The sequence below is a fragment of the Embiotoca jacksoni genome, unplaced genomic scaffold (assembly GCF_022577435.1).
Source record: "Embiotoca jacksoni isolate LCO1_2020_lvr unplaced genomic scaffold, fEmbJac1.0.p SCAF_31, whole genome shotgun sequence".
Taxonomy (NCBI): domain Eukaryota; kingdom Metazoa; phylum Chordata; class Actinopteri; family Embiotocidae; genus Embiotoca; species Embiotoca jacksoni.
In genome coordinates, this window is record NW_027185383.1 from 1,255,920 (window position 1) to 1,279,502 (window position 23,583).

A 23,583-nucleotide genomic window follows, 5' to 3' on the forward strand; every position below is an offset into this window, starting at 1 on the left:
ATTAACCTCTTTTGAACAGGATAATAGTTGTATCTGAGTGGAGCTTGCATGAGGCTTAGTGTCTGCTGTTCTATATCTTAATGTTGGTGTTCTGCACTGATGTGGCTGTTTGTGTGTTAAAGAGCTCACAATGATCTCTGATGACACGTGTACAATAATTTGACTCTTTTCCACCAGCTGCTCATTAAACGACGGTTCATCGTGTTAGGTTTTTTTTTGGAACAAGTTTAATGATCATCGGGTCACTTCAGATCAGGACTCTCCTCAGGTATCCCCTGAACATCTCCTGTGTGTGGTCTTTAGGGTTTTTTTGTTCATGGATTTTTTTTTCTGTGCCCTTTTTATTTTCTGTTCTTACATCTGATATCTCCACAGAGTGTTTCTGGCTCATTTAATACTAATCAATGTATGTTCTCAATCAAGAAAGATGATGTAATTTTACAGTAAACACTAGCACACTGCAATACAGCTCGGCCAAAATACAAGAAATAAACAGCAATTTTAGCACATAATGGTTTGATACCAGTGAAACATGCAAATTAATTTTAGCTAAAAATGCTGGTTTGCAAATTAAATTAGTTGAGATCAGACATTCTGCAGCACAGTGAAACACTGAAGATTAGAAAAAAAAAATTAATTCAATTTTTTTGAATTCCTAATTTTGGCACATTGAAAAAAATGGAGACCAAGGGAGAGAGAGAAAATAAATCACTAATTTAAGTAGAAATGACTTCATACTGGTGGAGTAGTGACTTGAAACAAGTTGGCTCATCTCGAAATACGAAAGAACCATATTTACATTTAAACTAGACCTCAATCTCTACAGTTTCTACTTCTCAATTAATCATTCACACAACAATGGCAACAAAGCAGCGGCCCTGCTGGCCATCAGGACCATCGTGTGATTCTGTCTTCAGCATGTGGACTGCAGGAATGAGGATTCGAACCACTGACCTTTCAATTACTGCACTAGTCAACCATCTAAGGCACAGTTCCCACAGACACTTCCATCAACATAATACACCATGGATTCAAAGATAGAAACTCGACATGTTCCTTGTATCTAGTTAAAAGTAACTTACATAGACAAAGATGCATATCTTATGATAAAAGGCAAGTGAATTGTTTTTGAATTAAGTTAAATGATCTGCCTGACAAAGTACTACATGAGCCATTTACACTGAAATCAAAATCATCTAGTTTTCAAAACTAAGATAATTTTACTTGGTTTGATCCACAAATTGTTTTGAACAATTTTCAAAATTGATAGTTTGACAACATTAAAACCATGCTTATGTGTTCTTTGCTGTTTCAATGCATGTCTCTGAGTACGACCTTGTTTGTATGTATATATTTATACAAGTACAGACTGACATACTGTGTGTGTAGATTAGTGCATGTGACTATCCACATACGTATGTCGACATGCCTGCTTGCACAGTCAAGGCCACACAAACATTTGGGGTTTGTGTCCTATTTTGGGGCACACGTTGTATTTTAGTGCCCATTTTCCACTCCTATACATGCACAAGGATTTATGGTGACAACCGTTGCTATTTGGAACCTGCAAAAACGTTCCTCAGCTTTCCTGAAAAATGAAAGCATAACAAACCACATTTTTTTTCTTTATTTAAAGCAAATAAATATCCCGATTTCCTCCAACCACTGAAATATGTGGCAAAATATTGGAAACATAAAGAGGTTTCAGAAAAATGATATGAATGACAGTATGGCAGCCGACGACCAGGACAACACACGGGCTCCTGTCTGCCGACGGGCTGTCCGACAACACTGACATCGTTAAAATGACTCTTTCTGCAGTTTCCAGGGCAGAAAACATAAAACATGGTAAAGTTGTTGTTATAGCTCTGTCAACATGTCTTTGCAAAGGGGATGTTGTCCTGCTGGGCATTAATATGTTTGTATAACATTACAAATGCAGTCTGAATTCAAAAACAATTCAATTACATATACAAAGGACTTATATTAGCCAGACAACTCCGAATAGGATGTTGCTTCTCATGTAAAGCGATTTGCAAATTAGACAGGAATGCCAACAATAACGCAGAAATATGTTTGAGTGAACGTGTCTTGGCCATTTGAGGCGAACTCTGGCGTAAAGAGTGCACTCGTTTTCCAGAAATAACATGAACTCATACGAGCAAATATGTTGATGTGCTATATGTTTACAGAGCAACAGTTAATGTGGTGTCAGTATAAGACAGGAGATGAAATGCAGTAGAATCCACAGGCCACAGTGGCTGTATTATTACAGTGTGTTTGTCTGTTCAAAACAGCTTATCAGCAAAATCAAACGGGGAAAAAAAGACTTGTGGGTTATCGTTTGAATGTGAGTTTGACAAGCGGATATTAGTTTGCCACAGAGACTGGAACACACAAGTTACAAATAAAAAACCTACTTCTAATGGCGGGTTTCATCCTGGTCCAAAGTCCGGATCCAGATCAAACTGCACATCAGTCCAAACCGGACCATGTGCCACTTATTACATTATGTACTGATGCATTTTCTGTGATCACATTTCTATTGCTTCAACTCCCTCCTTCAAACATAAACACTGAGTGTGCAGTGAGACGATAAAGTAGAGCCACATACCAATACAGTCTACGTATAGCACAGTGGAAGCATTTAGAACAAGATGGAAAATAATAGAAAAGTTAAGTTATTAATCAATAAATAAATTAAAACAATTAAAAAGACAAACAATATCAGCTAATATTTATATAATATATATTATATAATAAAATAAGTTGTTGCCTTTTTGCAGAAGAGATCTCACATTGTGTATTGATCTGTTTTCTTGTTTTTGAGTGTTGCTTGTGTAACCCTAACCAAAAACCATGTAGTGAAGATCAGGAAAAGATTATAGTTTGGCTTAAAATAAATAATTTAACAAGTAACATTAAGTGTACAAGGTAACTTCCTTAAAAGTCATCATTTTGACTTTTTCTTTCATAGACTTAGTGAGACATGGACAGACTTGAACACTGGTCTCTCAGGTGTAATTCCTGTGTTTGTTCCATCTAACCACTCCTGACCTCCTGTTTGTGAAGACTTTGTCACTTTTTCATTGCCCATGCTAACGGACACCTTGTGTGTATCTCTCTACTGTCACTGGCTATGACAAAATGTCACTATTTGACACCCTGGAAAGTGTGTGTGTGTGTGTGTGTGTGTGTGTGTGTGTGTGTGTGTGTGTGTGTGTGTGTGTGTGTGTGTGTGTGTGTGTGTACAGGCTTGACATCAGTTTCTCTCGATGTATTCATTCTGGTTCAGCCACATGAAGTGAAGTCAGTGACATACAGATGTTTTAGAGAAGGATTCCTCTCAGATTTAGTGACGAGAAGTAAAGTTCATGTGAGAAATGATGTGACTGAATGAATGAATGAGTGACATTTTTGTTCCATAATGGAGAATGTTTGAGTATTGTTCATATTGGTGCTGGCTTTGTTGGGGACCTTTGACCTGATTTAAAATGAATATTGTAACCTTTAAAGTGAGACCAGGTAACTTTTGAAAGAGCAGAAAACACATTATACCTCTCACAGATGAAAAGTGTTCATTCATGACCAAAAAAATATAATTAATCAATTCAATAAAATGCTGCTATGTGTAGTCGTATTTGGTAAGACTAGTTGCTCCTGGTTACTATTATTACCAAACTTTAAATCTGCGTAACGGTGGAACTGAATGTATGTTTGCTGGCTTGACAGCTCTTGTCTGTTTTCTGCTTCTGTTACACAACATTTGAACATCGATATTAACCCGTAACAGTCGGTCACATGTTCCCTCAGAGATGGCTGTAAAGTTAAAGGCATGGGGGGCTGTGATAGAATGTAGTTACTATGAAAAAGGATGGAAGTGAGGTCTGTGGATAATTTAAAGGTGCAGTTACAGTAAAATTAGATTTTTCAGTGCTGTGAACACAAAAAACAAAACTCCATTCACCTCCTCCATTGTAAAAATAAAGAAAATGTGTATTTTATATTTTGGACAAAAGCAATCCTGCTTTTCAACCTTTTGATCGTATCACATGATCTGCATCAGTTAATGGAGAATGCTCAGTTGTCGTGATATCAAAGGTTCTTAAGTGTTAAGTACATTTTTCAAGTTGTGTAAATAACAAAGGTTCAACTAGTTGTGCTGGAGCTTTTGATCACATTCATGATCTTCATCAAAGAAAAATCAAAGAAAGAACTTAAACTGCAGCACTGTTTGTGTATTATAGTATACTCCTTCAAGGTAATACTGCTTCCTAATATGTCATCATGCATGTAGCTGACGTCACAATCGTCAATCATCAGTCACTGTTCTCGTCACCATGGAGGATCATCATCTGTTTTCTCTGACATCATCTCCCTTTTCAGTTTCACCTCTTATCCTCGTTTTTATGTTCCCATCACCATCCATCCTTCCATGCATGACAATCATCATCATCATCATCATCATCATCATCATCATCAATGCAGCATCCGACCTTCATCACAAAAACCAGGTGAGTGCTTGGGATGATTAGTGAAATGTGGTTTGGTTTGCTTTCACCTTCTCATTTTGCAAAGACATTTGCAGCTTTGAGCAGATAAAAACAGTCTAACTCGACGTACGCTCTTCGTTCACTACATCAGTATTTGATTAGTCTCCTTTAACTGATGCAGATTGACTGTGTGTTCTGGATGCTCTGACGTGTCATCAGTTCATCAGCGTAATGTGCTGTGGCTCTGGTGACTCTGCTGCGTCCAGCAGACTTGTGGCTTGGCAGGACGGGGACACTGTGCTGTAGAAGTGCTGGTTTGGCTGAAAAAGGAGGAGAAACTGTGTGTGGAATGAATGAAATCTTCTCCCACTGCCATTTTCTGACTTTAGGCAAACACTTGACGAGGTTTCACTAGAATGGGCCAAATCTGGCTGCATCAGGCTTAATGGTTATTTATTGCACTCAGTGTCCCTATGAGATGTATTTATGTGAGCTCTGTGCATCATGTTACTGGTGGAGGTGATATTTCAGCTGGCCTGGTTTGGCCAAAGGACAAGTTCAAGCATTTCATAGTGTCTCCTGTGTCTTTCCGTGCTATTGGAGCTGTCCATTAGCCTATTTTCTTCCACAGGACCAGCTCCTCACTTGCCACGGCCATTCATTTCTTCATCCATTCATTTTTTCCACTGTTTTAGTGTCGTCATTCCTACCCAGACCTTCAGCAGCCACTGTGTGCTGTGGGTCAAAGTTGGAATGTGTCAGTAACTGTGCACCGACACTGCTGCAGACAGGAAGCAGCAGTGGATGGCTCGGTTTGAGGTTCTGTCATACAGCGATGTCACTCTAAAACAACAGCAGAGCCTCAGTGTGATTTATGGACTGCAGACAGTCAAATGTATCTAGTGGCTAATGTGCATCAACACTGAGATCCCACCTTCCTTCAGCTGCTTGGCAGCAAATGTTTCCCACTGTTCTCTGCATTTCCTGCTTGCTGACTTGCTGCTTGACTTCGAGGATATAAGCTATTTCTGAAAACCTTTCCAAAAAAAAGCTGTATAAGAGATGAGGCTGCCTTTGGGGTCTGGTTGAAAAACCTACCCACTTCAGCATCGCAATGTAATCACAGTTTGATGTCAAACATTTCTCTCAGCTGCAGTGATGTTTTGTCCTCACCTGCTCCCCTATGGTATTTGGATGACTTCCTATGTGACGCGGCTGATCACACCAGGCATTAACATGCGTCCTGGGTGATTGGATCAAAGGTGATCGGCTAAAAGGACAGGTGTGAATGCAACCGGGTCGCAATGAGATCCGATCTGCTGGGACCACGTACAATAGGTGGTAAGGTGCAGATGGCCACATTCGTTTAGCAGTGTGAATGCAAATGCACCCCGGGCCTGTGAAGAAACTACAGTAGACTAGATGATACCGGTTGTTTCTGAATTGTCCACAACCTGTACTAAGATGTGACTGTGTATATTTCTTAAGCTTCATCTGTGTTTGGTTTCTCCCCAACAAGTTTATGAATGTCATCAAGGTGTTTAAAACCTCTGCAAACCCTCTTTAATCCTGGTTCGTCTGTTCCAACAGGAAGGCCGGCCTCATCCTCTCCCAGCTAGACGAGCTCTCCCCGTGGTGTAAAGGCCTCCTCCAGGAGCCCAAGATCGGTCTTCGCAGGATGTCGCTCAAGTTCCTGTCCTGCCGTTACACCGACACCAAGGTTTTTGGGCTGAACTGGTCAGACATGGGTCAGGACGTACACAAGGCCTGCGACGAGCAGACGCTCACTGTCATGTATAACGACTACGGCGAGCCCAAGGAGCTCTAAAGGTCAGGGCTGTCAGTTGGAAAGATTTGTAAAATCCAGCAAAAGAACAAATAAAATGCAGGTTTCAAAATAATTTCTGTTAACAATATACATTTATGATCTCATATGCTACACATCATTTGAAATGCCATTTACTCTTTTTATCTTTACTTTACTGGCACCACCGAACGTATGTAGGCTAATGTTCATGTCTTTTCAATAATTATATAATAAACTAAAGCTGTGTTGAGGTCACGTCCTCCCTTTCCATGATGAATGAAAGTCGAAGCAGTCTTAAAACGTTCAACAGAAGCTTGACAGTAAAATGGTTCGTGACTTTGATCAGTCTTCACTGCTGTGTACGGCTGCATAGTGATGGTAAACATTGTCTTTGATAAACGTTACAAATTTATGGACTGAAGCAGCTGCAGGTTCAAAATCAAGGTAAAGTGGTAGAAATGATGTGTCTAAATTTGAATATTTGTTGTTAGTATTAAGTTTGAAATATTGCAAGGCAGGAATGGAGAGACCTACACAGCCTGAAACTCAAAATTAATACAAAATCAAAATTGGTCTAATATATTTTTTGGAGCTTTTTGAAAAATCAGAGCACCTTTTAAAACACAACTTGAGCCGTAAAGACTGAGGTTCCCCCAGGTTTATCTTGATATTGTATTTGATGTGACACCAAACAAATAAAAAAAGAACATAACGATGATAAAAGCTGAACATATTTTCATGATTTTGATTTGATTGTTACATGAACTAAACATGTAAATAAACATTAGAACATGCATTTTATTTCACTCTCTTTTTTTGTTGGGCTTGAATAATGTCCATTTTAAATATTTGAGACAGAATGAAAGAGTTTTGTTTTAACCCTTTGTTGGATAATTATAATCTGTCAGTCAGACAGGAAAACCTACTTTCATCTAACATCAGTCAGGTATTAAAAGTTCAGATCTGGGACATGAAAGGTTACACATCAGCTCCTTTTGGCCAGTTGAAATCCAAACGTACTCATATCTTTAGACATCTTGTGGAAATATTACATAAGGCGACTCCTTATGTCAAAAAAAAACCGTCAGTGATGGTGGCTGTAAGCAGCTTGGACGCAGTTAGTTGTGTCTTTGACCTGAACCTGAAGTCAGTTTCCTGTAAAGTTTACCTACAAGTCCCCTACATTCCTCATTGTAGCTTCAGTTTGAATGGCAACTGCCAACCACTGCTGCATATAATTATTTTACAGCTTCTGATACACATTTATTGTGAAAAACTGCAGCACGAACATCAAGTATCTCTTCAGCTGTGAACAGTTCTGGTATTGACTGCTTAGTTGCGTGGTGTTATTTTCATGAATACATACAGTTTTCCACTATTACTTCACACTGATCAGATTTTGAATGAATGATTTTTTTTTTCTTTTGTCATTCGAAAATGGTAAAAAGTTAATTCAATGCAAAATACTGAAGGAGTTGTGCTCCAGAAAAAAAGTCAGTATTTTACAAAGTTTGTGTGTTTCTATAGAGAAGGAGAGGTCGCATGTGCGCAGAATGAAGGTAAATCTATGTAGATAACAGAGAATGGTCTGCTGGGAGTTATTTTAGTAGTATAGACGTTCAAAAGGAACACTGTACAGAGCTTCATCAAACGTTTTAGTGATATAACCTGCTGAATGTAGTGTTGATAGTTTGCATTTAGAAATGAGGTTGTTGTAAAGGAGCTGTACTAGATACCGGGCACCACAGAAACATCAGTTCATTCATGTTCTCTACATCTGTAGAGATCCATCAGTGGAACCTGCCAAAACAATTTGACAGTATTTTTTCATTTTAAATCTCTCACGTCATTCAAAAAACAGAAGAAGAATCTAACCACTGAATGCGTTAAAAGTGAGAACTCTGTACTAAAGCTGCGACTTAACAGTAACTTAATGTTTTCAATTGCCTCTGTATGTTTAAACTTCATGGAATAATATGTCTTTAAAAAGCTCTTTTTGTAAAATCCATTAATCAGAAGTGTCTATTGTTTTTACTTTTATTTGACTTCATTTGAAATGTTATTTTATCTCTGTGCAGTGGCCATGTTGGAGATTGATGTCAAAGAAATGTACATTAACTGTTACTTTTTAACAAACCTCATATGTGAATACTAAAACTGACCGCTTGTAGATTTCTGTATAGGCAGCAAGTATCTGAGAAATGCATTACATTATAGCACAGTACAGTGTTTGACTTCTGTATATAAATGATATTTTACAACATTTACATGTGCTGTAGTAGATACAATATTGTACTGTAATATGTATCGTAGTCTCTGCAGTATGATGCACTGATTCTGGTTTTAAGGTAAAGAGCTGAAGGGTTGATTGGGAACTGAAGATGTCACCCACTGCTAGCTGGAACTTGGACTTTAGTCATGAAGCAGAACTGAAGATAAAGGAAATAAAGCAACAAAATGGAGATTCATTTGACCTTTGAGAAACATGTGAAGCAGCCGTCTACAATCTGCATGATATACTGTCTAAACTGTATGTGGCATCATAAACTCAACTTTTTCACTTTGATCTTTGCTACTTCCAAGAACAATAAAGGATATATTATGAAATGTGACTGTTTTGAAATTTTTCTGAGTTTCCTAAAGAGGTTTTTATCTCTAATTGGTCCTGCATTAATTCATCTGTGCATGCAAAATATTCATACTCATGTATCACATGCAGGCAAGTTGCTGTGGCAGCAGCTACTGAGGCTTTTGTTGTTACTCTGATCAGACAGCGGTAGAGAGCCCCCCATTCATGTCATAAACTCAGGCTGTACAATACCATGAGACTTGTTTCATGACATCTGTTAACATGAACATTTCGTTGTTGTAGTAGATTTATGATCTGCTAAATTTACCCAACAGTTTGCCCTGCACCCCATTTTTGTTTGAATTTGTTGCTGTCCACAGAATCTTTTGTCAGCTGTAGCAGTCTTTGCATGTTTCTACTGTTTGTTTGTACATCTAATATCACAGGGCGACACAAGTTTCACCGGAGCCTGGTAGAAACGTGTTCTTCTCCGCCTCCTTTCGTTCATTGGCAATTGAAAAACAGCTGGTGGTAGTAACATGTTACTACCTCCTGTGTATCATCACATTTTAGAGTGAAGACTTTCAGATCAGTGTAAAGTCCAGTTTCGGTTTGTGGTTATGGTTAAAGAGAGAGTAAGACACCAGGAAATAACAATAAGTCAATGTAATGTCCCTCAAAATTGATGGAAATATGATCTCGTGTGTGTGTGTGTGTGTGTGTGTGTGTGTGTGTGTGTGTGTGTGTGTGTGTGTGTGTGTGTGTGTGTGTGTGTGTACTGTCAAACCAGCTGATTTAACATTTGTCCAAAGAAACCTGCCAAACACGCGTCCTATGTGAATGAACATAAACCAAATAAGAAGCCTGTTTATACAGGTCGATATAAAGTTTCTATTTATTTCAGAGTATAAAGTACTGTAAAATATCACAAAGAACATGATTACACTTTTATAGATACAACATTGTGATGGGATACTTCATCATTTGTGGTTAATTGAACTCCAGAACCTTCCTCTTGTACACACATGCAAACAGAAGTCTGTGTAGAGTGAAAGATGCTCACACTTCCCAAAAGCATTGTCCTTTTTTTGTTTGTTTGTGTTACATTTCTTAGGACAGCAATTTTGACACAGTGTTCACATTTAACAGTCAATATTTCATGTTACTGACCTTCCATTTAGATTTAGGTGTAATTATTTATAATATCTGACATCATGACATGTTTTTTTTTTCTCTTTTGGGAAGCTTTGTGCATGTGTGTGCGGTACAGATACATGTTTGTGTTACTTGAGTCGTAATATAAATAGAGTATTGACTTGTGTGACTAGATCTAGTAGATATGTTAGGTGATCCAAATATATTATCTATACATGTTAGTCTTTACAGATATGTATCCTCTTGCAGTCCTAACAGCTACATGTTGTTTGTGGGATGGATGGTGGCATTAGGGAGGAGTTGTTTAGTCTGCCATGAGGACAGTGGGGATTGGGTTTTTGAGGAGATATTTCTGTGTAGTGGAACAGAAACATAGACACCTTTTTATCTTTGCTCATCTGATTTACATTTGAGTCCTCATTCCATGTTGATTAGTCATTGGGCGACCGGTTTGGTGTTCATTATAAGAGAGAGAAACATCGACGAGTCTGTGTTTTGTCTTCAGCATGACTGAATTATGGATAATGTAATACTAATATTTCTCCTCAGTAGCTCCTTCTGGGAGGACTGTGCATGTACAGCCAGTTCTTTTGGTTTCTCTATCGCAACACTAATCAAGTCCAGAAATGTACTTGAGTCCTTCTACAATAGTGATTTGATCCAATTATGATGACTTGGCTCTTGAGCATAAACTGTTTAATCCTTTCTGAAGTACAGCTCGGGGTTTTTTTAATACATTTTTTCTGCTCTTCCACAAATTCAACTGAAGATAACCTTTAACTTGTAAACAGGGGAAGAAAACATGACATCCATGTGCGGATGTTTTTTAGCTGGACAAATTTTTTTTTTTTTTTTTTTTTTTTTTTTTAAACCAACATGACTCATGTTTAATGCAATTTAACAGTAACATCAGTTTTGATGATATAAAAATGGGCTTTTAATCTATGAAGTCTGACTTCAATCACATTCTTTGCATTGTAAAATGTTAAAATCTGATATTTTGTGTTTGTTTGTTGTGGTGTATGTTCTGTGGTTTGACTGCGTTTAACACAAGTTCAGCGTCTTTCATCCCTCCATCTTATTGCATTCCTCCTCCGGCTCCACCTCCTCCTTCCAAGTGCGTGGCTTTGCTCTTGTTCTCCTCGGCGTCCGGATCACGACAAGTACACTCCTCCTGATTGCAGTCTGCCCCAAAAGGAATGACCTGTCAGTAAATAAACAGGAAATTTAGCGCTGGGCTTCCCAGACCCACTTAAATGTCTTTCAATCTGTGGCTGGACTCAAAGAAAAGCACGAGATGGGACTTCTCAGGGTGTATGGTGCGGATGTCATTTTTAATATCTAAACCAAGAAAACACACATCCCATTGGTTTGGTTGAGACGAGTTGTTTGTGAGATCTGATGAAATCCACGACCAGCATATGAAAAGAAAAGAGTCTGCAGAACGGTGACATCAGGACTAGCAGTGAGAGCAGAGTCACTGAGAAGGCCTCCCAGTGGGGTTGTTACATTTCAACTGTAGCAAAGAGCACAACTTTGAATGGCAAAAACAGACAATAAAGAATACATTTGCTTGAACTGACCTCGCGGCATTGTGTTTGTGCAGAAAGGTAAGTACCCCTCAGTACTTGCTGCATTTCCTCACAGTTTCAAAGAGAGCGCCAACGGCCCCCCGGAGACCGATAAAGCTCAAGTCAAATGGTTCAACGTGGCCTTTGAATGGCGAGAAAACCTTGAGTGTCTTCAGAGAGGGGAAGGGGAGGGGGGAAGGGGGGGCGCGTGGAGGTGAACGGATGAACACATGTTAAGAATCAACAACAAGCGGCTGCCAGCTCTTGTCTAGGAAGCGAGCCATCACCACAGGTTGCAAAATAAACTCTGGTGCCCCGTGAAGCAGTCTGTTGCAAGAAATGTAAACATTCGCTCCTGGAGAGAAGCATTGAGAGGAAGACAGAGAGAAAGAAAGGCAGAGAAAGAAAATAAGGATGACGGCAAGCAAGGCGAGAAGGAGAGTGGGAGGTAGCAGCTTGTCGGCCTTCGCTGCTGATTGCAGCCGATGGAAACAGGGTTGATGGCTGGGTAAAAGGTTTCTCCGAGGGCTCTCAACGAGCTGCAGAAAGCCCGGCTTCTCTTAAAACGCCAGCAGACCCATTTACGAGGAGCTGGCGCGGCGATTAAATGTTTCCCCAACAGCTTTATCTTGATTCATTGATGGAGGCACTGAGAAAGCCAAAGAATACTCCACCTCCGATGCTTTCTAACAACCTTTGGAAGGAGAGAAAAGGCTCATTTTTGCTTCAACCGCAAGAACAAAAGCCAAGTTGTCTCCCGCTGTTTACTGCAACACATTCAAACACAGGCAGTATTTCCCTGTTGACCCATGAGTGAATCCCACCTGAATCATCTCTCCTGTATCCCTCCTCCCTTGTCAACGCTGCACTTACCCCTTTAAATAAATCCAATGCAGCCTGAGCTCCATAAAAAGGAGGCAGTTGGACCCAAAAGACCCATCCAGACACGAATAGAAATGAATATTGATTCAAATATTTGATGTAGTTCAGATACAGGTGCGTTATCTTGCTGGATTTGTAATGTGTCCGTGTTAGTCGCAGAGGAAGGTGAGAATTTCTCTGCCCTCTTCAGCATCCTGAAGCCGCTTTACTTCTTGTATAGCAGCAGAGGAAATATGTGATGTGGGTCAGGCTGTGTTAAAAACCTGCAATTCCCTACACCTGCATTAGTCGAGCTACATAGAAACAGAGAGTTGTGTTAAGAGGCCCACTAATCATTCATTACTAACCCCCCACCTCCCACCCGCTCCATCAGCCCGCTGGAGCCACGATGGCAGTCAGGATGCTGACTCTCGCGGCGGTTTAGTTCACTTCCTCCAAACGACCCCCGCTCGCCTCGCTGCTGTTTTACAGTGGCCGAGTAAACCGCAGACCGTCAGACACCTCGCTGCTCCCACACTTGTACCCTCCTCCTCCACCTCCCCCCGGCCCCGTAAAAGAGCAGTTAGTGGCAGTCTGGCAGCTCATTTATTATGACGGCAGCTACAGACTCGCTGAACTCCTTCCCCATTTAGGAAGTAACTGCGAGTGAGTCATGGCGTGCTGCGGACATGAAGGAGACAGCGGAGGCTCGGCCAACTGTAAGTTATAGGAATTAATAGGCAGGGCCCCCTGAAGGAGAGTCATGAATATGTGGCTGTACAGTAGCCAAATAGGGTATATTGCATGGGGGTTGGGGGGTTGGGGGGTTGGGGGTGGGGTCACTTCCTAAATGTCCGCATTGGGAGAGCAGTTTCTCATGAAAGCACAGAAAAATAGAAGAAAGGATGTGTTTTCATAGAATCGGGTAGAGGGAATGAGTGGCCTGGCTTCCACCGGCGGCTGACCTGCTCATTATTATTCACACCATTCCTCTTAGCCACCCAGCAATCATTTAGGGCAATTAGTGTAATGTGATACATTTGCATCTTGTAGCGAGCACAAACAAGCGGTCATCGGGGAGAGTATGTTAAGATGGATAAACACTAAGACAGCCAACATGCCTTTAAATTGATTCGCCCTGCATTAGAACGTTTCATTTCAAAATGCAATTCGATTGAAGGTCTACATCACACTGTGAATCTGAAATATATCTCCATTAAGAAAAACGCTTTAAAATAAGATGAATTGGATGACGCCACCATTTATTCACTTCTGCTGTGTTACGTCCACATGTTTTGATGCCTCACTCTTATAGTAGTTTGCCTCTGCAGTGTAGCGATGGTTTAATATGAGCATGTATGGCAGCAGAGTGATGAAAACCTGGTTATTTACCATCTGAGTGGAAAAACTAGAGGACACAAGTCTCCTCTGTTGTTTTAAGTAGAGATGAGGGAGACTAAATAGGTGAAGTCGTTAACAGGAAAGAGGGGAAAACTAGCAGGGATCTGTGTTTGTTTGCTTAGTGGAAGTCTCCTGCGTAGCGGCGCAGCGCTCAGGCCAACAGAGACAGATTTCTACAACTGTAAACAGGAAGATTCTGGCTGCAGCTTCTAAGCTCTATTTCGATTGCAAGATGTGAGTCAAATAACACTTTTTAAACAAAGTGGACTGAAATTGTAAGTTAGATATTTAAAACTAACCCCAACATTCTATTTTCATTGTAAAACACAAAAAGCTGATGGTATAAACGTGTTGGAAATCAATCTCTGTTTTCCGACAGGAGGCGAAGCACTGGAAATGTCTGTTTGTGTACCTTTCTGGTGGAGAGTGTGGATGGGCAGCAGTCTCCTCCGTCATACTGGCAGTAGGCCCTGTTGTTGATGGTGTCACACCAACCGTCCCCTCCGAAAGGCTGGACACAAGTTCCAAACAAGAAACAGTGTTGTTGGTTGAGTATTAATCACCCCCCCCCCCCCCCCCCAACTGGTAATTTTACCTCATACAGCATGAAAGTATGAAAGAAAGAAATATGACTCAACGTCTTCCCAGAAATCAGATTTTCAGTAAGTGACACTTATTGTAACACGATTAAGTTGTTTAGAACAAATGTTCATAAAACAAATTAAAATAAACAGAATAATCCAAGTCCAATTTAAGTTGCATATTCAGTCATAGCAGGAAGTCTGTTGTGTGGCAGCTCTGACAACACTTACAAAGTGGAAACCACTAAGAGATGAACACTTCTGTTCATTGAATAAATTGGTCTTTAATTCAATGCACATGCAGGCCTATAAATACAATATTTACTCAGCAAAGTACCTCCCCAAGTAGGTGAAGTAAATCACCACGATGTTGATTGTTGATGCAAAGCAGCCTGCAGTTAAACACTGACAGTTAAAGATGGCCTCCTACATTAAACACAGTTATAACATTTTATTATTCGATGATGACGTCTTTGCATTTCTCTGTTTGCTATGGAATATGTGAGATGTGAAACATGATTATCTTAGCCTAGTTATCATTTAGCAATACCCTGGATAGGCATGTTTAAGAATTATAATGGTTTGTTTGTATATTTGGTTAATGGGAAGAATCTAAGTTAGGCTTTAAATGCTGAAGTAGATTTACAGTCATGTGGATTAATCAGTTCGATATCCGTCACGAGCTCTGCAACACGTTACAATAATTTGTCTGTCGTCTGTTGTTGGACAACACAACTGAACCTTCTGGGAAATATTTTTATCAGGTTAAAAGATGGGTTGGTATTGACCACACAATAGTACAAAACATTACCATAAACAGTAGGTTACTTCCTATTAGCACTTAAGAGTACTTGGATTTAATGGGGTATGCATTCCCCAGTGTTTTATATATTGATTATACAAAGAAAAAGACAATATTTCCATGTACATAGTTTAACTTGTTGACAATTGCAGATCAGTCTTCCTGCGAGGAGATGTTCCTTATTCTTTCTGTCTTTTCAGAAAGGGTGCCATGGACTTACCACTCTGCCTCCAACATTCACCCTGTTCCTGTATAAATTTCTCGGTCTAAGTATGTTCTCCTAGCAGATCTCTCGCCTGGATCTCGTGTCTTACCTTGACCTTCCCTAATATCATTACAATCATCCTCAGATATCTCCAAGCCAGAGTCCCTCTTGCATTTCTTCTTAACATGGACAGTAAGATAAGATAAGAATCACCCACGCTTGAAAATTACAATACATATAAAATCGGCACTCAAGCATCATGATAGCATCAAATTGAGAAATAAGCATATTGTCCCGGCCGTAGTAAGTAGATCTTTATAGTGGGTTCCACTATTAAACCTTTGAGGTGTAGCTAAACATCACAGAGAGAACAAATCCGATAAACCCAGTAATGTAGCCACAGAGTAGGTAAGTGGTTAATGTGGCTAACTATGGTGCTTAGGAACTGACCTGAGACCTGCTGCACAAAGAAAAATGGCTTTCACTTTTAGATTCATTCTGAAGGACACTGAGAGTGCAATCCTCCACCAAGATCAACAGTCCACTATGCAAATCTGCAACTACAACCACTATATATGTCTGGATATATGTTTCTATAACAACTGAGGTGATGATACAATTGTTGTCACCTGTTTAGGAAACTACAGACCAATTTCCAACCTGACGTTTATTTCTAAAATCCTTGAAAAAGTTGTTGCAAATCAACTTTTTGATCATTTACAAAGGAATGATCTGTTTGAAGATTTTCAGTCAGGCTTTAGAGTTAATCATAGCACAGAAACATCACTGGTGAAAGTTACTAACGACCTTGTATTAGCCTCAGATAATGGACTCATCTCTGTACTTGTTCTTCTAGACCTCAGCGCTGCTTTTGATACGATTGATCATACGATCTTATTACAGAGTTTAGAAGACATTACGAGGATTAAAGGAACTGCATTAGACTGGTTCAAATCCTACTTATCAGATAGATTCCAGTTTGTCCATGTCAACAATGAATCTTCCAGACAAACAAGAGTTAGTTATGGAGTTCCACAAGGCTCAGTGTTCGGCCCGATACTTTTTACTTTGTACATGCTTCCATTAGGAGATGTCATGAGGAAGCACTGCATAAACTCCCATTGTTATGCAGATGACACTCAGCTATATCTTTCCATAAAACCAAATGAAACTAATCAGTTAGTAAAACTTGAAGCTTGTCTAACAGACATAAAGGTCTGGATGACCAAAAACTTCCTGCTTCTAAATTCAGACAAAACGGAAGTTATTGTACTTGGTCCTAAACACCTCAGAAACTCTTTCTGTAATCACTTAGTTACTCTAGATGACGCTGTCTTGGCCTCCAGCAAAACTGTGAGGAATCTTGGAGTCATCTTTGATGAGGATTTGTCCTTTAGACACCATATAAAGCAAATCTCCAGAACTGCCTTCTTTCATCTACGTAATATTAATAAAATCAGGAAAGTCCTTCCTCAGCGTGACGCAGAAAAACTCATTCATGCGTTTGTTACTTCTAGGCTAGATTATTGTAATTCCTTGCTGTTAGGATGTCCAAATTACTCATTAAAAACCTTGCAGCTGATCCAAAATGCTGCAGAAAGAGTACTGACGGGATTTAGCAAGAGAGATCATATTTCTCCAGTTTTAGCTTCACTTCACTGGCTTCCTGTTAAATCAAAAATAGAATTTAAAATTCTCTTGATGACTTACAAAGCCCTACATGACCAGGCTCCATCATATCTTAGAGATCTTATAGAACCATATAATCCTAGCAGAGCACTTCGCTCTCAGTACGCTGGTCTACTTGTGGTTCCCAGAGCTTACAGAAGTAGACAATTCCCACATAAGCTTCAGTTTTCAGGCTCCTCCCCTGTGGAACCAGCTCCCAGTTTGTGTTCGAGGGGCAGAAACCCTCTCTAGCATTAAGATTAGACTCAAAATGTTCCTTTTTGATAAAGCCTATAGTTAGGGCTGGCTCAGGTAGACCTGAACCAACCCTTAGTTATGCTGTTATAGGCCGAGGCTGCTGGGGGACCTCGTTACATGCTGAGCTTCTTTTCTTTCCTCCTACTCTTTAACTGACTCGTACCTCACCATCCTTTTCTCTCCCATAGTTTCTTCTTATTGTCTGTTGTCTCCATTCAGTTCCTTCGCTCGCATAGTTTCTGTTCTTTCTTTTTCATATGTCCCGTCATGGAGCTGCATGTCTCTGTCCTGCGCTTGTCGTCTCCACCAACAGTTCTTCTCTTCTATCTCTATGCTGTCCTTTTCTCTCTCTGCTCTCCTCTCACCCCAACCGGTCGAGGCAGATGGCCGCCCACCCCTGAGCCTGGTTCTGTCGGAGGTTTCTTCCTGTTAAGAGGGAGTTTTTCCTTCCCTCTGTTGGAGGTTTTTCTCCCTTAAAGGGAGTTTTTTCCCTCCCAGCTTATGTGGGAATTGTTGAATTGTTGGGTTTCTCTGTATAATCTTGTAAAGTCTTGCTGTAAGGACTTTAATGTGTTAAGTGCCACGAAATAACCTATGTTGTGATTTGGCGCTATATAAATAAAGTTGAATTGAAATTGAATTGTTGGTTTGTGACTGCCGTTCTGAAGCCTCAAAAGTTTGGCATTTCGGACGGTCTGTTTTAAAGCTCCAAAACAGCAAGCTGGGTCTAACTTGGTCTGATTGGTAACCCGAGAACACTACTACCCCTAAAGTGAAACCCTGACTGCACCACAAACCTGTTGATCAAAAAGACACGCCCTGAAATAATACCACTATGAGGCCTTATATCTAATTAATGATGGAATTATTTTCAGATGGACCACCAAAAACTAATAACAAGAAGACTTGAGGAAAAATTGTATTGACTTTGTATTTCATGAGAGAAGTTGAATGGGAGTCTGTAGAGCCAGAGCTTTTTAGGAGCCCTCGGTGGTGTTCCACTTTATGTCACTTTTGCTTTGGCCTCATTTGTCAGACCCGAAAGCTACGTTCACTTTTATATACAGTCTATGGTACTTCCTTGGCCCATTCCACACTCTGCCACCAAGTTTAATGAAAGTCGGGCTGATCAAAGATTCATTCAATAGTTTACTTTTACAAATTCATTATCTGACCTTTAACCTAAACTAGGATAAATATAGGAGACAAGTGTCATTTGATGACTGTTTAAGTATGCTTCATGTTACTTAGAATACCTGTTAATGGTAATTCCTTAAACTTTTTATTGCACTGCTTTGGCCAGCGGGAGAGTCTTTCTAGAGAAACTGGGGTGGCATGAAAATCTTTTGAATTTAACTTACTTAGAATCTTAAACACGTCATGATAAAAGCCTTTTTAATGTTTTCTATTAAAGTTGGCTTCATTGAAGTGCCAACAATATGAAAATAAGCGGCAGGTGCCAAAGATACTTTTGGCTCTCTCCAATAAGCTGATGGAGTCATTTCAAAGACTTGGGCTTTAGCTAACCTGTGCAGGGGGAGAGAGCAGCTGCTGAGAAGATTTCTGCTGTTTTCTCTTCACTTCAAAGAACTCCCTCCTAGACGAATCCCCTTGCCTTTCCCAACTAAATGGCTGTGGCAAAAATAAATCTATTTAATCGTTCTGCTTTGGAGTAAATACTTTAACAGCAATTTCACCAGATGCTTCACCGAAATCACTACTTGTAAGTAAATCTTGAATTACCTTTGTAGTCAAAAGCAGACGTGCATGATACAGACTTACAAAGCCTCCGGGCAAGTTTTATTTGAAATGTTAAGATTTCCAAGGTTGACATTTATCTGCACATCACACACATCAGCTCCTTGCTGAAAACTCTTAAAAGGAGCAGACCCTAAACTTTGCCCACGTGAGGTTCATTTTAAGGCCAGTGCTCATGTTAAGGTTAATTAGTATTTACACATCCTTCCAGGCTGTATGTAACTTACTCAAACAAAATGCGCAGAGCCATGCAAAGTATTAAAGCAGCAAGAGTTGCTGCACAGCAGAGTCCCCTGTGCATAATTAAAAGGTCAGCTGGTTTGTGCATTATCTTTATACAGCAACTCCCTTCAAATCAGTGTAAAAGAGACAGACGCACAGAGCAGCAGCAGCCAACCCCACACCTTGCTTATATAAATACTCTATCTCTGAAAGCTGGGTATTTCAAGAGGAGCATGCGCTGTCATCAGCACCTGCCAAGCTCTTCATCAGATTATAAAACACAGTTATGAATACTCCTCTGTCAAACAGCAATATAATTTTGTTTTTTGTTTTTACTTCCTACCAAGTATCTATATCATTCTTTTAATAGCAGATATTTTATCAAGTTGTGCGCCCTTCACCCGATTTACCCTTCTTGCCCAGAACTCTCGGAAAAACATTTGGGGGAGTGTGAAGTTTCTTCTTTTCTTTTCTCCATATGACTCAGTGTTTTTACTTTTAAACAGTAAAACAGTTTGGGAATTTACAGAATAGACTGTATGTAAAAGTGGACATAACTTCCGGCTCTGACAAGTGAGGACAATGCGGAAGTGCCATGAAGTGCAATACAACCAAGGGCTGCTAGGGGTTGGCTCCAAAAAGCCTTTGGCTCCATAGCTCATGAAATACAAAGTCAATTATTTTTTTCAAAAAGTTATAATGGTCATCATTTTAATTTGCAATCATTCATTAAAGTCACTAACTTGTTTTCTGGCAATCAATCTGAAAATAATCCCATCAATAATTAGATATTAGGTCTCAAAAAGCGGTACGTTTGGGGGCATGTCTGTTTGATTGACAGGCCTGTGGTGCAGTCAGGATTCTGTTATAAGTGGGCGGGCATAGTGCCCTTGGTTTTCAATCAGATCACATTAGATACCCTTGCTCCTACCCAGCTCGTTCAAATATGGTCACTTTGGGCTTTAAAACAGCAAAATGGCGACGATTGAAATGCCAAATTTGAGTCTTCAGAACTGCAGTTTACAAACCAATGGGTGACGTCATTGTTAGTGGCTGCTTGAGTTCAAGGGAAGTATTAATGGTGGATGTAGTTTTGGTCTGGGGATTGTACAATCGTGATGATATTATGGGATACGCACCGTAGTACCTGGTAAATCAGTGGCTGTTTTTACGTAAAGAATATTTTGAGAACTAATTCAAGGCAGAAATGTTCTTACATTGGCTACAAAAGTATAGAATAATAGATTACCCAGAACCTGCTGGAGAGATGCTTTTCACTACAAACACAGTGAGGTTCAGGTCCAGGAACAACTGGAAGATGTTACTTTGGCAAAGCACATTGGCCTACTCAGTGTACTGACACTGAAAATTAGACTACAGTAATTGTTGAAAACAGGTGGAAGTCAACATGAACATCTTTAATTCAACATATTGTAAATTTACCAAAAACAAAACCTGCATCTGGCAACCTTTGCTCAAGGGATGCATTTGTTTACTTTGCTTTGCTTTGTTGAGTTTGTCTTAAAATAAACAATTACAGTGTGTGTTTCAGAGTAAATGAAAGGAAATTGAATCATTTATGGAGCAAAAAACAACATTCCTTCAGCCTTAAGAGGTTTTGCTACTGAATTCACACCAGGTGTTGACAGACAAAACAGCAGTCAGTCAGCCAGAAGTTCAGGGGTGACGTGTGTGACAGGGGTTAGAGGCCAATCTTCTGTTGCGGCGCTATTGTCATATAAACACTCAAATATCCTTTATTAATACCCTTAATCCTTCTTTCTTAATTATTAATGTAATACTTAATTGTAACTCCGTTAAGTTTGACAAGCTACTAGACAGCATTCTGTAATGAATCAATGCATCTAATTGGTTTGCTGATACACACTTTGATTTCATTCATTGTTCTTGTTGGTCCAGCAAACATTTTATTATGCAGTGAAGACCCTTCTAGCAGGTATTTTGTCTGTTTTGTAACTCTCTTCTGGGGCTAAAAGGAAGATAAAAACCAACACAGAGGATTGTCTCAGTCTGACAGCTGTATGGAGGCTGATAAGATGTCTGTGCTGGCTATTAAATTGTCAACCTGGTTTTAAGAAAGAATGGAAACAGAGGCACGGTAAGAGAAAGAGAGGGAGCAATGGCATCTGGATGAGATCTGGCATTGCATATATGCAGCACATGTGGTCTGGTATAATTTACAGTGTTGTCATGGAGGACTGGGTTATAAGCAACTGTTTTGCCTAGCAACATTCACGGGAAGGTGGAAGGGGAAAATGTAGTGCTGGCAGGTAGGAAGAATATTTTAATACCATGAGACATCAACAGTTTATGTGTTCCATCAGTAGTTCCAGCCTTTTCTGAACCCAGCAGATGAAAGCCAAATAGAAACTATCTGGGTTTATGATTTTAGGTGATTTACTGTCACTGCTGAAATATTACTGAGCTGAGATGGCTGTTAAATGGCAGAATAAAGTAGCTTTCGTTTATGATACAAACTAGAGGGCACCAAAAATGCTATACAAGACAGTGGGTAGATGTAACCCACTGTCGCTACATCATAGAGTAAATCAAATAACTTAAACACAGTGACTGAGTGCAATGTAATTATAGCACGATATAGTCTGATATTCCGTCTGGTGCAGCATGAATGAAAAATCCAAAAAAGTTGTGATAAAGAGGATATTTTGAGCAGATGTTGGCGCTTTAGTGAATATATGAGTGGGTAACACTTTTGTCATTTTATTGTACAGTGTTGTACATCTTAGATAGATAGATAGATAGATAGATAGATAGATAGATAGATAGATAGATAGATAGATAGATAGATAGATAGATAGATAGATAGATAGATAGATAGATAGATAGGCAGGCAGGCAGGCAGGCAGGCAGGCAGGCAGGCAGGCAGGCAGGCAGGCAGGCAGGCAGGCAGACAGACAGACAGACAGACAGACAGACAGACAGACAGACAGACAGACAGACAGACAGACAGACAGATAGATAGATAGATAGATAGATAGATAGATAGATAGACAGATATATAGATATACAGTATATAGAGATGGACAGATAGAAAGATGGATGGACGGACGGACAGACCAGTCGGTCGGTAGATAGGTAGGTCAACATTGAGCTGATTTATGAAACATGATGTTTGGCATAGCCCATTTTTTTCCTGAGCAGACTTTAGACTTCCAACAGTATTTCTTTGTTCTGTTTGTTTTGCAAGGAAAATCTTTTATTTTAAGCCCATTACAAGCACCAGTACTAATCTTTTCTATCGTAGTGTGGTTCTACCTCATATGACCTGTCTCAGTAGAACATTTACAGCGAACTACTCCTCATATCCAGCTGTTGATTTCTAATAAAAAATAGCATTTTCCTATCAAATACACATAAATTCCCCAGAAAATATATTTTGTTACTCAGGAATCTATTTGACTCCCTTTGTAAAGACTTCCAGCACACACTATGGTAGACTGTTTTTAAACTAAGCAGTAAGATCTAAAAGCATTGTGTCAGCCTAAATAATTAATCTCAATCAAACATAATCCAGTGATTAATTTATTTTCCTTTATCAGATAATCCGTTAGGCTTGGCAAACATAACACTGTTTGGCAATGCCAAGATCGCTGGAAAAAAATCGTTCTTTGGACATATTTGAAAGGAATTCTTGTCAAGTGTGAGAATATCAGTTTCTGCCTGAGATTTGTCATAAATGTGAAGAACGTTGCACACTGGCTCTGGTATCTTGAGTAGTGATGACAACAGGGATATAGCATGTTTTGCTTCATGTTGGATATTACTGGAAAAGTCTGGCTATAGCAGTAAATTTGATAGTTATGCCCAGAAATGGTGTAATTGTTTTAAGGATGAAGTATTTCCTATCTCAATGTTAATAGAATATAAAAGCCAAACAGAGCATGACCTCGGCGCTTTCATAGCACAAATGAGACAATAGATGTAAGAACAGAACTACTCTTATACCTACACCAAAGACTGCTGTGTATCATGGAAGTCACCAAATGTATAACATAAAAGATAAATGGAGTCCTGTTAACCAACGTCTTTGAACTCAGGCACTTTCAGCTGCTGCAAATAAGTTCCTGCTCTTTGGCCAAATGCACTATCAGTCACAAGTAAAATACACACTCACTCAGCTGACAGTTCGAAAGAGCTGGGTGAGACTGATGTCTGGATGGAACAGTATTTTCCTCCTGTGTTGGCTTCAT

The 23,583-nt window shown here is 39.7% G+C and overlaps 2 protein-coding genes across 6 annotated transcripts in view; one reads left to right on the top strand and one right to left on the bottom strand.

The window, feature by feature from the left end:
- The window catches only part of astn1 (astrotactin 1), a 397,274-nt gene extending 388,367 nt beyond the window's left edge, over window positions 1-8,907 (top strand). For all 5 annotated transcript variants that reach the window (XM_069164339.1, XM_069164341.1, XM_069164342.1 and 2 more), the window contains one exon: window positions 6,084-8,907. In XM_069164339.1, the coding sequence (XP_069020440.1) occupies window positions 6,084-6,321 (238 nt within the window). In that variant the 3' untranslated portion in view covers window positions 6,322-8,907. The remainder of the gene's footprint in view (window positions 1-6,083) is intronic.
- A 1,953-nt stretch (window positions 8,908-10,860) lies between these two features.
- pappa2 (pappalysin 2) overlaps window positions 10,861-23,583 on the bottom strand; it is a 74,826-nt gene continuing 62,103 nt past the window's right edge. The window contains exons 26-27 of the mRNA XM_069164652.1: window positions 14,270-14,368; window positions 10,861-11,228 (exon numbers count right to left, since the gene is read on the bottom strand). Of these exons, the coding sequence (XP_069020753.1) occupies window positions 11,103-11,228; window positions 14,270-14,368 (225 nt within the window). The 3' untranslated portion in view covers window positions 10,861-11,102. The remainder of the gene's footprint in view (window positions 11,229-14,269; window positions 14,369-23,583) is intronic.